The sequence below is a fragment of the Sinocyclocheilus anshuiensis genome, unplaced genomic scaffold (genome assembly GCF_001515605.1).
Source record: "Sinocyclocheilus anshuiensis isolate Anshui unplaced genomic scaffold, SAMN03320099.WGS_v1.1 scaffold393, whole genome shotgun sequence".
In the NCBI taxonomy this organism is placed as follows: Eukaryota; Metazoa; Chordata; class Actinopteri; order Cypriniformes; family Cyprinidae; genus Sinocyclocheilus; species Sinocyclocheilus anshuiensis.
In genome coordinates this window covers 1353064-1369650 of record NW_015536501.1, presented here as the reverse complement: position 1 = coordinate 1369650, position 16587 = coordinate 1353064, and the positions used below count along the sequence as shown (strand labels likewise).

At 35.2% G+C, this 16587-nt stretch overlaps 1 protein-coding gene across 1 annotated transcript in view; it reads left to right on the top strand.

Moving 5' to 3' along the window:
* The window catches only part of ssbp2b (single stranded DNA binding protein 2b), an 80048-nt gene that overhangs the window by 18156 nt on the left and 45305 nt on the right, over window positions 1-16587 (top strand). Inside the window, exons 2-4 of the mRNA XM_016487357.1 lie at window positions 3544-3616; window positions 5499-5560; window positions 5645-5729. Of these exons, the coding sequence (XP_016342843.1) occupies window positions 3544-3616; window positions 5499-5560; window positions 5645-5729 (220 nt within the window). The remainder of the gene's footprint in view (window positions 1-3543; window positions 3617-5498; window positions 5561-5644; window positions 5730-16587) is intronic.

The window sequence follows — 16587 nt, the reverse complement described above, 5'->3', positions numbered from 1 at the left end:
AAATCCGTGGCCACAGAACAGCAGAATATGAACGCAATGCACAAAGTCTCTTGTTGAGCGTTTTCCTCCTGTAGAAAAACATAAACACTTAACTGCAGCCAGACCCTTCTCTTTTATCCAAAGCGACTTACAGTGCATTCAGGCTATACATTTTTTATCAGTATGCGTGTTCCCTGGGAATTGAACCCACGACCTTTGCGCTGCTAACACAATGCTCTACCACTGAGCCACAGGAACATTACATTACAGTTTTACATGCTGTATTGATTGTCCATTTGATTGTGAAGCATATTCAAATTAGATTATATGCATATTAGTATATATTGCACAAAAGTTTGCAAACTTTGCAAACCTAAATGAAAAAAAATTTAACTTTATTATATAATTTAATATATAAATATATTATTGTTGCATATATTGCACAAAAATGAGTGAGGTTTGCAAACCTAAATGAAAAAAAATTTAACTTTATTATATAATTTAATATATAAATATATTTATAAACGTATTGTTGCACATTAGGCCTCATATAATGATATTTGTTTTTGAACAGTGACAACAAAAGTTTTAATGTTCATTTGTAGATTTAAGGTCCAAAGTCCAAAGTCATTTGAAACTATTCAGCTGCATTTGCATTCTTTTTCCCAAATATCTGAATAGAAGACTAGAATCTAGAATGTTTATAGAGCATTATCTGACGCAGCTGACACAGAACAGCATACGTTGTTTACGTCCAGCGGATATTCTCCAAAATGGCACTACAGGGTGATGCGGAGGAGATTACAGATCTCCTTGCTACGTTTCTGGACTTGGGAACATTTCAGTTGCGTTGCTGTCTATGCAGGGTCAGACAGTTCTCAGATTCCATCAAGAATATCTTAATTTGTGTTCCGAAGATGAACGAAGGTCTTGCGAAGGTTTGAAACGACATGAGGGTGAGTAATTAAAGACAAAATTTTCATTTTTGGGTGAACTATCCCTTTAACTCTCATCTGGTGCTCGAGACATATGTCTCACTGAGGTTTAGGATGTGTGTGAATTAGGGATGCACCGATACCACTTTTTCCAGTACTCGCCCGATACCAATACTTTTATTTTTGGTACTTGCCGATATTTTTATTGCATTTGTACATTTTTTAAATATTGGGTACAGAAACCAAAAGGGTATGCATAATGTTAGTTGGTTAACTTCATTTATCAAATAGATGCAGTCAAACCAAAATTTATTCAGACACCTTCAACATTTCTCACATTAGTTTTAATCCAAATGATGCGTGTGCTAAGTGAGTGAACATCAAAGATCACACAACAGAAGTGCGCGCGCTCTCTCTCTCTCTCTCTCTCTCTCTCTCTGTCGCCTTACCGTTAAGTAACTTGTGCATTGTTTTACTTACTTGTTTTTGACATATCCGACCGAACTACAAACTTTCCAGTGATGTCTGTGAGAAAGGTATATTCACTCGACAAGCTCGCGCATCTGCGCCGCCGCGCGCTCAATCCACTCAGCGTGCTTTGTTTATCAGCTCGCGCACACCAGCTATACAGGCGTTAATACTGAATGTTTAACATTATATTCATTGCATACATATACTTTGTAGTAGACATCCTTAACTCCTTTCTGCTGTCTGTTGTTCTGTTGTCTGTGTTTCTTTGTCTGAATATGGCGCTTATCACGTGCTGTGTGGTATCGGCGTTTGGTATCGGGGCATTTTAACGAGTACGAGTACGAGTACAGGAGACCAGTATCGGGCCCGCTACCGATACCAGTATCGGTATCGGTGCATCCCTAGTGTGAATATTTGGCATTGAGGCACAGAGCTGCGGTGGCCTCAGATGAACCGTGCTGAGTCAAGTGATCAAATCTGAAACTCAGATCGATGAATGAACGCAGATGCCTCTCTCTTCTCCCAGTCACCATGTTCATCATTCAAAGGAAATGGTACTTTTTGGCCTTTGCTGCCAGGCAAAGTGATGCTTCTGAAGTCTCATTTTGTTTGATAGATCGTTCTGCAACAGGAAAGCTGATCTGCATCTAAAGTTTGTCTTTCTGTGGTGTTTACTGTTCGAGTGCAATCTCTAGCGTGACCTTTTCACACGGGTTTCCTAATTTTTTATGACTGCTAGAGTGAAGTGTCACTACGGCTATTAAGTTAAAATAAAATTGTTTTCTTCATGGGTAAAACTTGGCATTTGTTGATTTTGGAAACTTTGACTCCATGTTCATATTTCTGTCTGTGTGGTCCAAATTGTTTTCCTCGTCACATGTTTTTTTTTTTTTTGGGATGACAGTGTGAACGGCAAAAATCACAATGAATCTTTGTCAATTCTGGCCACTTAAGTATATGGCAATGCATCATATTCTTTTTAATATCTAGAATGTTTAGAGCATAATCTTGAATGTGAATTAACCCCCATTATCTGCGCTATACCTCAAATCATGCAACACTGTTTTACGTGTTGAAACTTTCAAAAAGTACACTGAATTTGACATTTCCGTCATTTATTTATGGAAATAAATCATTAGTAAATCTGAATTCATGCTAACTCAGATTATTGAAATGCTTGATTTTACCTTTAAATCACAAAATAATTTAGCATTTGCACTCTATAAAGTATTACACAGAAAGGTCCAATTAATGTGTTTCTGTTTTTTTCTTTTGTGGCAAACTTTTAATTAATTATTTATATAACAGCAACAATGATCATAATAGTAATAATGATGATAATTTTAAATAAATTATGATTATTCAAAAATGAATGCAATAATAATAATTATTATTATTATATTGCCACACATTTTAAAAATGCTTACATGGGAGCATTTCGAACCATAAAAGATTATTATTATTATGTTAACAATTAAATAAAAAAAATTAATAATATTGTTTTATGTTGAGTCTGCATTAATTTGGGGATTAAATTGTTAAGGCCCGTGTACACCAAGCACGATAACTATAAAGATAACGATAAAGATATAGTTCTAAAAATCGTTCTCAATATTAAAGAATAGCAGAGACCACACCACAGCTATAACGATAAAGGCACAGAGAAAGGATATTGTTGGAATCACTTTCAGAACTATTTTTCTTTTCAGCTGATGAACGATAAAAACATTGACAGCCAATCAGAATCAATCCTGCTATAACGAGCTTGAGAATTTAGCAGCAGACGAGTGTGCGCTTACAGACGATATCGTTCGCTGGTGTGGACGCTAATATCGTTATCTTTATAGTTATCGTTCGTGGTGTGAACAGGGCTTTATACTATGTGAAAACTGAGTTTTATTATTTATTAATTAATTATTTATTTTATTCACATATTTAATTGTGATAATTGCTTTTGAACAGTGAGAAGTTTTAATGTTCATTTTTTAATTTAAGACTGAAAGTAAATTTTTTTTAGGATTTTTTTTTAGGATTATTAGCATTATTTTCCTAATATCTGAAGAGAACAGAAGAGAAGAGAAGAGAAGAGAATGCTTGTAGAGCACAATGTTATATGAATTAATGAGATTGTGTTTGTGTGTTTCTCTGTGTTTTACAGGCTAGCGCTCTACGTGTACGAGTACTTGTTACATGTAGGAGCCCAGAAGTCGGCACAGACCTTCCTGTCAGAGGTGAGCCAGCGGCGGGTTTTATTTAAGCTCCTGCTTATCGATGTGCCATCCAGGCACACGGCCTCGTAAGCATCGGCCCGCCCCCCTGGGGCTCCGGCTAATTTAATTACACGCAGATGATATGCTGAGCAAGCAGGACACATTAGATGTTTAGTGTCCACTTAATGGGATTGGAGGAAAGTCAGGGCATCGCTGTAAAAATGGCCGTATTGTTTCAGCTGAGAGGCTGGAGCGGTGCTGGCATGTTGATCATCACCTCGTCCCGCTTTTTATGAAGAAAAGCGCATGTTTGCTTTGTGTGCCATCCAGGCACACGGCCTCGTAAGCATCGGCCCGCCCCCCTGGGGCTCCGGCTAATTTAATTACACGCAGATGATATGCTGAGCAAGCAGGACACGTTAGATGTTTGGTGTCCACTTAATGGGATTGGAGGAAAGTCAGGGCATCGCTGTAAAAATGGCCATATTGTTTCAGCTGAGAGGCTGGAGCGGTGCTGGCATGTTGATCATCACCTCGTCCCGCTTTTTATGAAGAAAAGCGCATGTTTGCTTTGTTATATCAGCTGCTCACGATCCTGTGTTTTATTTGCGATGTAAGGCTTTTAAGGACGATCACAATCATTTATGCCTGAATGAGTTCTTTTCAATGTCACTGAGGCAATGTGGGATTGGTCTATGTGAAGGAAACCATGACATTTCGAAGCACAACTTCGATATTTATAGTCTCACCATTATTTGCATACGAGTCATACACACTTAAGAGTACAAGCCATCTGAGAAAATACAATAATACACATTTAGCACACCATTTCTGATTGTCGTACTAATTCCAAAGCTGTGCCTATCACAAGAATGGCAGGCACTTCCAAGTCACCAGATATATTCAGATTTGCAAGGTTAACTTGTCCACACGTATCAGACTAGACTATTTTAAGTTAGCTACTTTGTATCTAGAAATAAGTGTGTTTAAAAGCACAAAATAAAACAACACGTTTGGTCCAGTTTATATGTAGTACAAGTAATGTAAAATATACACTTGAACTAGTTCGGCACTAGTGGTTGAATGTAGTTGAAATTATTATTTTTATTCAGAAAAAGGACACTGAATTGATTGAAAGTGACTAATGCTGTTTTGAATTTTCTTTTCATCAAAGAATCCTGAAAAAAGTATCACGGTTTCCACAAACATATTAAGCAGCATAACTGTTTCAACATTGATCATATTAAATATTTTTAGCAGCAAATCAGCATATTAGAATGATTTCTGAAGGATTTTGGAAGGATATATTCTAATAGAAAACAGTTATTTTAAATTGTAAAAAAATATTTCACAATATTGCTGTTTTTACAGTATTTTTGACTAAATAAATGCAGCCTTGGTGATCAGAAAAGACTTCTTGACCCCAACTTCTGAACAGTATTTTTGGTTAAAAATCTAGAAATTTAAATCCCATTTAAACCTGGAAATAAACAAAGTTTTAGGATTTTGAAAGTTTTCAAAAAAAGTTATGAAGTAAAATTAAGAATAAATATTTAAGATACCGCACTATTTTTAGGTTACTAATCAAATAGTCAAAAATTATGATTTACTTTCTTTCTTTCTTTTATTTATTAATTTTTTTTTACTATTTTTCTTTCAAATTATTATTGCTGATAGTATAATTTGTTTTAAATTTGAACTGAGTTGGTATGCATTTGGACTCCACTGTGTTGCTAAAATTAAATTAAACACAGATTTGTGGACTCAAAGTAAACTCGCCAAATATTGACCAATTAATTAGCTTGGCTGACTGCAAAACACATTATGGTGTACATTTAGCCTAATGAAGGGGAAATAGTCTTACTGTGAATTGAGTCTTACAGTTTCTCACCTCTCTATCCAGATAAGATGGGAGAAGAACATAACGTTAGGAGAACCTCCAGGATTCTTACATTCATGGTGGTGGTAAGATTCACATTGTTAAATGTTTCTCATGTGCTGATGTTTTATTCATGGCAACTGCTTCATTCACCTCTGTGTGATTTGCAGTGTATTCTGGGATTTATATTGTGCGGCACCTGAAAGGAGAGAAACCTGTGAGCATTCCAGTGAAGCCAAGGCGTTCCACGACTACGTAAGTTACTCTTACAGTGCATGGATGGATAAATGTGTGACGTAGTAGTTAAAGCTCAGAGCCGGGACGGACGGATAGATGAATGGAATGCTGGAAAGTTAGAATGCTAGAAAGATAGATGCATTGATAGATGGATAGAAAACTGGATGGATGGATGGATAGATGGATAGATGGATGGACAGAATGCTAGAAAAAGATGGATGGATGATAGATGGATAGAATGCTAAATAGAACACTAGATAGATAGATAGATAGATAGATAGATAGAACACAAGAAAGATGGAAGGATGGATGGATGGATGGTTGGATGGATAAAACACTACAAAGATGGATGATAGATTGATAGAACACTAGAAAGTTAGATTGATGATGGATGGTTTCGAATGCTAGAAAGATAGATAGAGAGATGAATGAATGATAGATGGTTGTTAGATGGATAGAATGCTAGAAAGATGGATGGATGGAACGCTAGAAAGATGAATGGATGATGAATGGATAGATGGATGGATAGAACTATGAGAAAAATGAATGGATGGATAGATGCATAAAACACTAGAAAGATAGAACACTAGAAAGACGGATGGATGGATGGATGGATGGATGGATGATAGAACACTAAACAAACTGATGGATGCATAAATAGATGGATAAAATGCTAGAAAGATAGAACACTAGAAAGATGAATGGATGGATGGATAGGAAGATGAATGGAAAAAACGCTAGAAAGACAGAACACTAGAAAAATGGATGGACGTATAAAATGCTAGAAAGATGAATGGATGATGGATAAAGGGATAGAATGCTAGAAAGATGGATGGATAAAACGCTAGAAAGACAGCACACTAGAAAGATGGATAGATGGATATAACACTAGAAAGATAGATGGATGGATAGAATGCTAGAAAGATAGAACACAAGAAACACGGTGTGTGGATGGATGGAGCACTAGAAAGATAGATGAAGAGATGGATGAATGGATAGAAAATGGATGGATAGCACACTAGAAAGATGAGGGGTGGATGGATGGATGAATGGACAGATGGATAGCATGCTAGATGGAGAGATGGCTGGATATATGAACTTTGACCAAGCGGATGTTTATCAGATCATTTGAGATTTGCAACACAATGCAAATGGTATTTCCCATGAGGCCTCAGTGCATCAGTGCAGTGATGTTGTGGCTTCATTCTGTGCATTGCAGTGTTCTGAGTAAGACCAAATGCTGCTGGGACTTACAGGAAGGAAGCGTGATTCAATTTCCTGTGTACCTCGGGCTGCTGGTCACCTTACGTCTCGTAAACAAGAGAGCAGAGGAGCTCAAGTTTTCCTCGTGTCACCTCGGAGGGTGTTGTAAACGTTCAATTATGGACCCGACTGCTTTCACCCAAACGCGCTGTCTGCTGTCTGCTGTTGTGTGCACCTCAGAAGCGCAGTTTAGGAGACAAGTAAAGAGCGCAGCAATGCTGAAGATCACTGGTTTGGCCCCGAACTCATTTCTCTTTCCAGCACCAATTAGCTGAATTTCCTCTTAGAGTGTCTGGAGTGTAGGCACAACACGAGTAATTACAGAGAGCTCGAGATCCTCAAACGAGAACATCTCCGTCCCATACATCGCCTGCTTTCTGTGACTAATTACCAATGTACAGCAAATGCGCTTTACAGCTGTGATGCACCATATCACATGACTACGGTTTTAAAAACTCAAAATTGATGAAGTTTGCTTTATAAATACGCATTTCTGTTTTTTTATTGTTAATGATTCAGCATTAGTGCACAATACTCCTAAAGAAAAATAGTTTTTTTTTTTTTTTTATCAAAATGTAAAGGCTTTTCGTATGATGTTATAAATCCTTTTTCTGACTCTATACTCAGACTCTATACTCTTATTATAATACCTAATAGACTTTTTACAGTTCATATACACCCGGCCACTACTTTTCAAAAGTTTGGTTTCTGTAGTTAGACACACACACACAAAATACAGTAAAAACAATAATACTGTGAATATTATTTCAATTTAAAATTTGCTGCTCAAAAAACATTTATTATTATTATCAGTGTTGAAAATATTTAATAATTTTTTGGAAACTGAGATTCCCTTTTTCAGGATTATTTTATGACATTTGTTTTTTTCTGGAAATAGAAATTTTTGTAGCAATATAAATATATTTACTGTCACTTTTGATCAATTTAATTCATCCTTGCTAAATAAAAGTTTTTTTTTTTGTTTTTTTACAAAAAAATAATCTTACTGACCCTAAACTTTTGAACAGTAGTGTAATTGTCAGTAGGGCTGTCACGATTATGAAATTTGGCTGACGATTAATCGTCACGGTTATTGCGATTTAATTGTCTGTTTTAGGGCTTTGGCGATTATGGCGATTATCACGATTAATTGTCTGTTTTTATGGCTTTCATTATATAATTGATTAATTTAAGGGTTCAGTAAATAATTTCTTTTCGAGTTATTATTTTGCAGTGTAAGATTACATAGAGTATTCCAAATTCTAAGAATTGGCCAATACTGGTCCAACACCAGCGCTATTTTTTTTCTACACCACTACAGAATATCTTTGTGGAATGTTTGTGGAACTAATGGTCACTCTTTTAAACCCTTTGTTAAAAGCAATCCACTAAATACTCACTTCCTCATTACAGAGAAAAAACGTTTTTGAATAAAAATATATAAACTATGAAATGAAACTAGCTGACTGTATAATTTAGCAGCAAAAACAATATCTTGAAAAAAAATCTTTGGTGCACATTATACAATTTAAACATGTTTATTCTGTTAACTATTTGTATTCTTACAAAATACATTCATGAATATAAGATAGAAATCATGAGAAAAAGAAAGGCTTCTAATAATCTTTCCGTTTGTGATAATTCCTTCCTTCCTTAACTTAAAGTATTATAATGGGAATATATCATCTTGGAGAGAGTTTTATGCTGACTGTCATAACTGGTCGTGACGTGCTGTTTGAATACTGAGCGGTAGTGATGCGCGGATGGCGGTTACATCCGCGGGCGCTGCGGATAATCCGCAGATCGGGTGGGTCGGGTAAATACAGAGAATTGTGAAATAGATTTTCATGACTTTTCAAAAACTTTTTGAATTTATTTATTTTTACAAAACTTTCTAGGCCTGGAAATTGCTGTTCAATGACTTTTCCAGGTTTTTTATGACCGTACGAACCCTAATGTGATGATCGGGTGCGGGTCGGGTGCGGTTATCTAAATCAGACAAAAATACAGGTGCGGTCGGTTGGCGGGTGGATAATTTATTTGAAGTTGCGGATTCGGGTGACGTTTTAGCTCATCCGCGCATCACTACTGAGCGGAGAATGACTTGACAGCTGCAGCAGAAGGAAGATGAGTTTCTGTAAACCTAAATTCTGTCCCTCACATTAAGATATGGAATGGCTTCAGATGATATAGCTGAGCTCCAGACTGCGACCATTTTTTCTGCCTGTGAGAATACATTTTGTGTGCGGTCGCACTGGTGCAACCACCGCGTTGGTGAACTCATAAGCGCTGCAATTTCTGTTGCATATGAGAAACATCAAATGGCAAACGAAACTGAGAGCATAACGAAACAGCGCTTAGAGAGTATATTCGCCGCGTCAGCACGAGCGCGAAGGTACGCGCAGCAAAAACGACACGCATATTGAGGAAACGATGGATGGTTTTCAAGCGAAAGTCAAGTAAAAGACCACTTCTTAAACCAGAGAAGGTGAACATGCTGGTATTCTTGTGGGGAAAAACACATGCAAGCACTGTCACCGATAGTTTTACTTTTCTTTTTGTTTTCGCTTTCTTACTGATTTATTGTTGTTGTGCTTTTTAATTAAGAATAACAATGAATCCATGTTTTGTTTTAGTCTTAAAAAAATGAAAGGTGTGTGTATGTAAGCAAAACAGTGACAACAAGATCGCGAATTCGAAAGTGAAAGCATCCGAAGCCCGCGGCTTAACACAGCAAAAGAGAAAGAAACTCCCATTCACAAAATTTAAATCACAAATAATATTACTGATGATGAAGAACGGGTTGAATGTTAACCACTTTCGTTTCCATATAACTATAAACTATGATAAAAGTTAATCAGCATGCATTGAATAATCCCATGTTGTAGAGCAAAAAAAAATAAAATATTGCGACCAAATCATCTGCTCCTGCGACCAGCTGAGAAAGTTAGTTGCAAAAGAGCGACCAGTGGGAAGAATGAGTCTGGAGCCCTGTATAGGCTATACAGTGCATGAAAAGCAAACTGGTGCTCTTCTGTTTCTTTTGGTGTATGACTCCCCCTTGTCTCGTATAAAAAGCACAATAATCGTCTGAAACAACCGCGGTTAGATCAAATAATCGCGATTAGATGGTTATTTAATTATCGCGACAGGCCTAATTGCCAGTCCTCCAAAACATTTTTTCTGACTAAATATCCTATTTCATTCCAAAATATGTAACGTTTGAAATAAAATAGGTTGTGAATGCAGTTTCACGTCGACTTGCATATGTTGCTTGATTTTGTTTGGACTGTGTTGCACATATGCTTTGTTTTCCCAGCAATATAATAAAGTTGCACGGGGGAGTTGTTCTCATCCTGATTTGGAGGATATCAGAGGCTCAGGCAGACGTGCAGTGCCATCCTACGTGCCAGAGACAGTGCGGTGGCTTTTGTGCTAAGAATAAAAGCCACAGCAAGAGGGAATAAAGCCCTCATGTCTTCCCTCTCACCTCTCCTCATCCTCCCTCAGGAAGCAAGAACACGTCCAAAGAGAGCTTCCTAGAGGTCACTTTCCAAGACAAGGTCAAAATGTCACCTCTCTCTGTGAGTGTGATGGGATGCTTCTCTCTCTGGCTGTGTTTTCAGTGCCATACTAGCATACTGCTGTTTGGGAAGTGTGTACTGTATACTGCCTACTGATTCTTTTCATTTATGCATTTGGCAGATGCTTTTATCTAAAGTGACTTACATGGCATTCAGGGAACACATGTACATTTTATCAGTACTTGCTTTCTGTGGGAATTGAACCCATGATCTTGGAGATGTCAGTGCCATGCTGTACTGTATAAACTACAGGAAAGTTTCTTAACAGATTATATGATTTCAAACAGATTACTGTCTACTTATAATTCAGAAATAACCAAAATATAATTTTTTGTTGTTTTTTTCTTTGTTATGCAGTTTTGTTTTAAAATGTTACATTTTGTCATCATTTTATGGTATGGCCCGTCATAATTTTTTGTTTAAACTTTCATAAACACATGCATTATATGTAATGCTAACTGTCACAAATATAGTTATCATGAACTAATGATGAAAGCTACTTTTAAAGCATTTATTAATCTCAGTTAATAGTAATTACAACATTTACTAATGCATTATTTAAAGTTTTATTTGTAAATATTAATCAATGGTCATGAACTAACAATGAACAGTTGTAGTTTTATTAATTAACCTTAATAAAGATCAGTAATTTCTGTTACAAATGTTTGCTCATTGTTAATGTTAATTAATGATTAATTAACATTAACCAATGAACCTTATTGTAAAGTGTTACCATTTTATATAACAATTTTATATAATTTTTTTAAGTTGTCATTTTCAGACCTTAGGATAGTATGTGAGGATCAACACTATATATATATATATATATATATATATATATATATTCTTTTAAATTATAAAATTTATAATTTTAAATATTTATATATATATAATTTTATAAAAATTTTTCCCCCAGTGCATATTGAAAACTTCATACTTACACAGCAAAAATGGTATGGTTAGTATGGTGGTATGGCATTTTTTGAACATGAAGTCTTTTGCTTTCTCACATGGTGGCTTCTGCCTTTTGCCCTCGGATGGCTTCCTCCATAACTGCGGTCTTTGACTGCCTTGCATCAGTTCATATTCAGCATAATGACTTCTCTGTCGGTGGTCACGTTAATGGAGTTAGTATAAAACCATACACGGACATGCCGGCCGAGTCTGTTCTCCCTCATTACACCGTGTCACTGTGTTCGTTTGGGCTGTCGGGGAGTTCTAATGCACTCCGAGGGCCCTGCGAGTGCTGTTGAATGCAATGCTAATTGATCCTTAGGCAGATATAAGGGTTTAATGTGATCTGCTCAAGACTAATGTCCCATAAGGACGCTGGCGCTAGTTTCCTTTTTGCGATAAGAGCCAAGTGTGTGGTTGTCATATCTAGAAACAGGCTCTGGGATGCTCCTGATACTGTTGTTGCTTGTGGGTGTGCATCACGCGAGCTAGCAGAAGACATGTCATGTGCCGAGGCCAAACCAGAGAGAAAAGGAGCCTGGCATCCCCTGTTTCATTCATTATTAGCACATTAATAAAACCTATATTCATCCTGGTGTCCATTCTCATGGTTACATCATGATAGTAAAGTCGATTGGCATATGTAACATGAACTTGCTAATGCTCAAAATGGAAACGTTTTTTACTTCCAACCCCAACAAAATGTGATCTTTGGAAACCTAATTTGGTTTTCCATCGATTGACCACAATCATATGACCGATAGGGGAGCTCATTTCTTAAGTGACGGTGGATCATCTGAAATAAGTGTTTGTCATAACGGCCACTAAAACTTTCTAGTGGCATTGCTTAACATTGTGTCGCTGCTGTTGCAGCAGTACTGATAACTGACTTCTACTTTAGGCTCAATTTATTTGTGAATATGAAGACAATTGGAGTTGCATATTCTTTTTACTTAGGGCTGAGAAAATTACTGTTATTTGTGTGATTTTTTTTTTAATATGGACTGTTTGACGAAAGAAAGAGAAAGAATGCAGTTAATGCAGCATCCATTGCCCTATGAGCAACCTAACATTTATTAATCATGGTTGATCACAGAAAACATTTTTACTTTAATTTAATTAAATTTTTCATATTTGATATTTTATTTTATTTTATGCCCAGGAACAACCTTACATTTAATAATCATGATTGATTGCAGGAAATTTTGAACGTTTTATTTGTTTTGTTTTGTTGATTTGTTGCCATATGAGCTACCTAACATTTAAAAATCATGATTGATCCCAGAGAACTGTTAGTACATTTATTTTGTTTTGTTTTTTGTTTTATTTTATTTTGTTTTGTTTTGTTTTGTGTTTTGTTTTGTTTTGTTTTGTTTTATGCCTGTGAGCAACCTAACACTTAATAATTTATTTTGTTTATAGATTTAGTTCGTTTTTAATCCATGAGTTGGAATTTGATTTGAAACAGAAAGCAAAAAAATTAACTGGAAGTAAAGGAATTAGAATTTGCAGAGAAATTCAACAGCTAATTGCATTCTGGGAAATTAAGCGTCCTTTCAACCTGTTAAATTCTACAGATTTATTGAATATAAATAAATAATGTATATTAAACAGATTTGTATAGGTTATGTAATGAGAATTGTAAAGATTGAGAACTCTAAAAAATGGTCTTGACCTACTTTTTTTTTTTGTAAAAAAAAAATAGCACTTATTATAGATGTTTTTTTTAATTCTACATCCTTAAAGAGATAGTTCACCCAAAAATGAAAATTGTAATTTACTCACCCACAAATTGTTCCAAACCTGTACGATTTTGAAGAACATGCATTATATGTAATGCTAACTGTCACAAATATAGTTATCATGAACTAATGATGAAAGCTACTTTTAAAGCATTTATTAATCTCAGTTAATAGTAATTACAACATTTACTAATGCATTATTTAAAGTTTTATTTGTAAATATTAATCAATGGTCATGAACTAACAATGAACAGTTGTAGTTTTATTAATTAACCTTAATAAAGATCAGTAATTTCTGTTACAAATGTTTGCTCATTGTTAATGTTAATTAATGATTAATTAACATTAACCAATGAACCTTATTGTAAAGTGTTACCATTTTATATAACAATTTTATATAATTTTTTTAAGTTGTCATTTTCAGACCGCCATGTTTCAATCAATATGATTTTCATAGGCAGATATTTAGAAAAATGTTTGTACAGTTTGATTTTTGTAAAGAATAAATAGAAAAATGTAATACTTTTTCTATTTTTGCAGAATATGTGGTGTATGAGTAGTATGACATTTTGAACTCTGAATTTTTAATTCATAGTGTGTCGTTTACTTATATATCAGAAATAAATATATTTTATATAATAAATATATAATATATTTTAAATTTTTATATAAAAATGTCATTTGAATGACAGAATTTTTTGTCATTCAAATTAATATGATTTTTTAACATTGGCTTAAAAAACACCCAAAAATGAAAATTGTAATTGACTCACCCACAAATTGTTCCAAACCTGTACGATTTTGAAGAATGTTGGTACCCCCCCACCCCCCACCCCCCCAAAAAATAGTTGACAGTAGCCATTGACTTCCATTGTATGCAAAAAAATAAATATATACTAAAGAAGCCAATGGCTTCCATCAACTGTCTGGGTACCTACATTTTGTGTTCAGCAAAAGAAAGAAACAACTTGAGGGTGAGCAAATGATGAATTTTAATTTTTGGGTGAACTTTCCCTTAAATTCAAATTCAATTTGCAAGTCTGCATCTTGTTTGCTACCTCAATACAAATTAAATTCAAATTCAAGAGCTGAATTTAAAACAGTCTCAGTCCAATTCTGAATGACACAATCTTGATAAGTTTAAATACATTGCGACCAAACATTTTGCTACAAATAATCATTATGCATCCTTTAACCAAGTGGGATGTTATATTTCAATCTGTCTGTAGTTTTTGTAGTTTTCTTTTCCCAGACCACCGTATATGGTTCATACTAGCAGTGCCAGAATGGTGTCGGATCCGTGGCCTGACAGTTCAGGACACATTGAGCAGTGGTGCTCATGTGGGAAATTCTCTCTTTGGTTTCCTATTATTTTCTGTCCTCGTTCTTCTGTTCCGTGGATAAAAAGTGTCCAAAAGTGTCAGGAGTGTGCAAGCCGTGGGGATTTGATGCTTGTCACACATTTATGCAGACTGTGTCTGGATTTGGATGAATAGAGTGCGTGTTAAACCTCTTACAATATGCTTTTGAAGTATGTAAATCATATATGGTTTGGATCGGCACCATCACTCCGAGTTTTCAGCATCCTTTTGAGTTTAGATTCTGGGAGGTTTCCTCCCATCTTAAACAGCTGGCTGCTCAAACCGCGGAGAGACGGCAAGCTTTCAAAAACCCCACAATAAAGTCAACTTCTGCACAGATCAAAGTCGACGTGCCGCCTCTTTGCCCCAAGCATCCTCATCGGGTTTTTTCTCCATGGATTAAAGTCTGGCAAGAAGATCGGCCTCCACAGTATTCACAGCTGCTTTCTTTGTCGTGGGCTTTGGGAAAGGGACAGACGAGACTTGGGATAAGCTTTGGCGTTTTCTCTTTCCGCTCCTCCAATCTGGAGCTTCTTGAAGGAGGCTGTTCATTGCCGATGTTTACCCAGCATTCGGCTCACCGTCTCTGGGTTCGGTTGTTTGCGCAGCCCTGTTCTCTGGTGCATCACTAAGCTCTGCGCTAGCCAGCACTCAGCTTCCTAATAAGCAGGAGAATTGAAGATTGAATTGCTCCCGGTTTCCTGTCGGGCTCATGTTGCCGTGATTTTAACTGGATTAAGACCAAAAAAACGGCCTGTTCCGAGCCACGCGTTTCGGACACATTTGCTTTGAGTGCACGGCCACCCTTGTAATACGATTTCCGAAAGGCCTCACTTTCTTTTGATTGTTGTTAAAATGCTTTCTGCATTACAAATGTTCTTCCTCTCTTGGCATTATGCATCAGATGCGATTGTCACACACGATCCCAGATATGCATTTCATCTTTATGTCTGATCGCACGCTCTGAAATTCAGCATATGCTCAGCTTCATGAAAAAGGGTGACTGCTAAATGGCTTAAACATTACTCAAACTATGCCACAAAAACTTGTAATTTAAAAATGTATGGATACTTTGGCGCCAGTCAATACTAAAATAGTATTGTTTATAGTAAAAGTTTTTTTTTCTCTCATAGTATTGTAATGTTTGTGTAAATATTCAGAAATTGAGGACCTTAATTTTTTTATTTTATTTTATTTTATTGTATTGTATTTTTATTTAAAAAAATGCTCCCTGAATTTTCACATGAATACATGATTCAGCCAAAATAAGAATACTTATAAAACTTTTTAGCCAATTTTATTTATTTTAATGATTTACTGGTCTTGAATAATTTTGTTTATTTAATTGAGAGATACTTTTAGACTATATGCCACATTTTTAGATTTAATATTTCTATTAATTTGTAACTTCAGTAATAATATACAGTATATAATATATAATAAAAATATTTTAATATATTAACGTTATCTATACAAATGACTTTTAGGAAAAAAAAGTGTTTAAATCAGTCATTTTGGTATTATTTATCTATAGTATTATTTTAGTTATTATTTATTTATAGTATATATAATATAGTATTTATTAATGTTGAATTAGTTCTTGAATTTTTTATTAATTTTGAATTAGTTTGTAGTTTTTTATTTAGTTGTTTTAATTTAAATTTTAGTTTTAGTAATTTTGTTTTTGCCATTTTTATTAGTTTATAAGGGCAACTCTTCTAATTTCAAATTTGTTTATCTAATTATTTTATATTTAATTGTATTTTTCAATTACCAAATTTTTTTTTGTAGTTTTATTTAACAATAACAACAATGACTTAAATCTATATTAGATGACATTGTGGTATCCAAATTTGTATTTAGAATGGTGACAACCCAACTTGCTCTATTTCAAATGAAGGATTTGTAACTTTCTCGAGTTTTAGTTTGTTGCTGTAATGTCTTCTAAGCAGAAGAAGCTCTGAAACTTTTG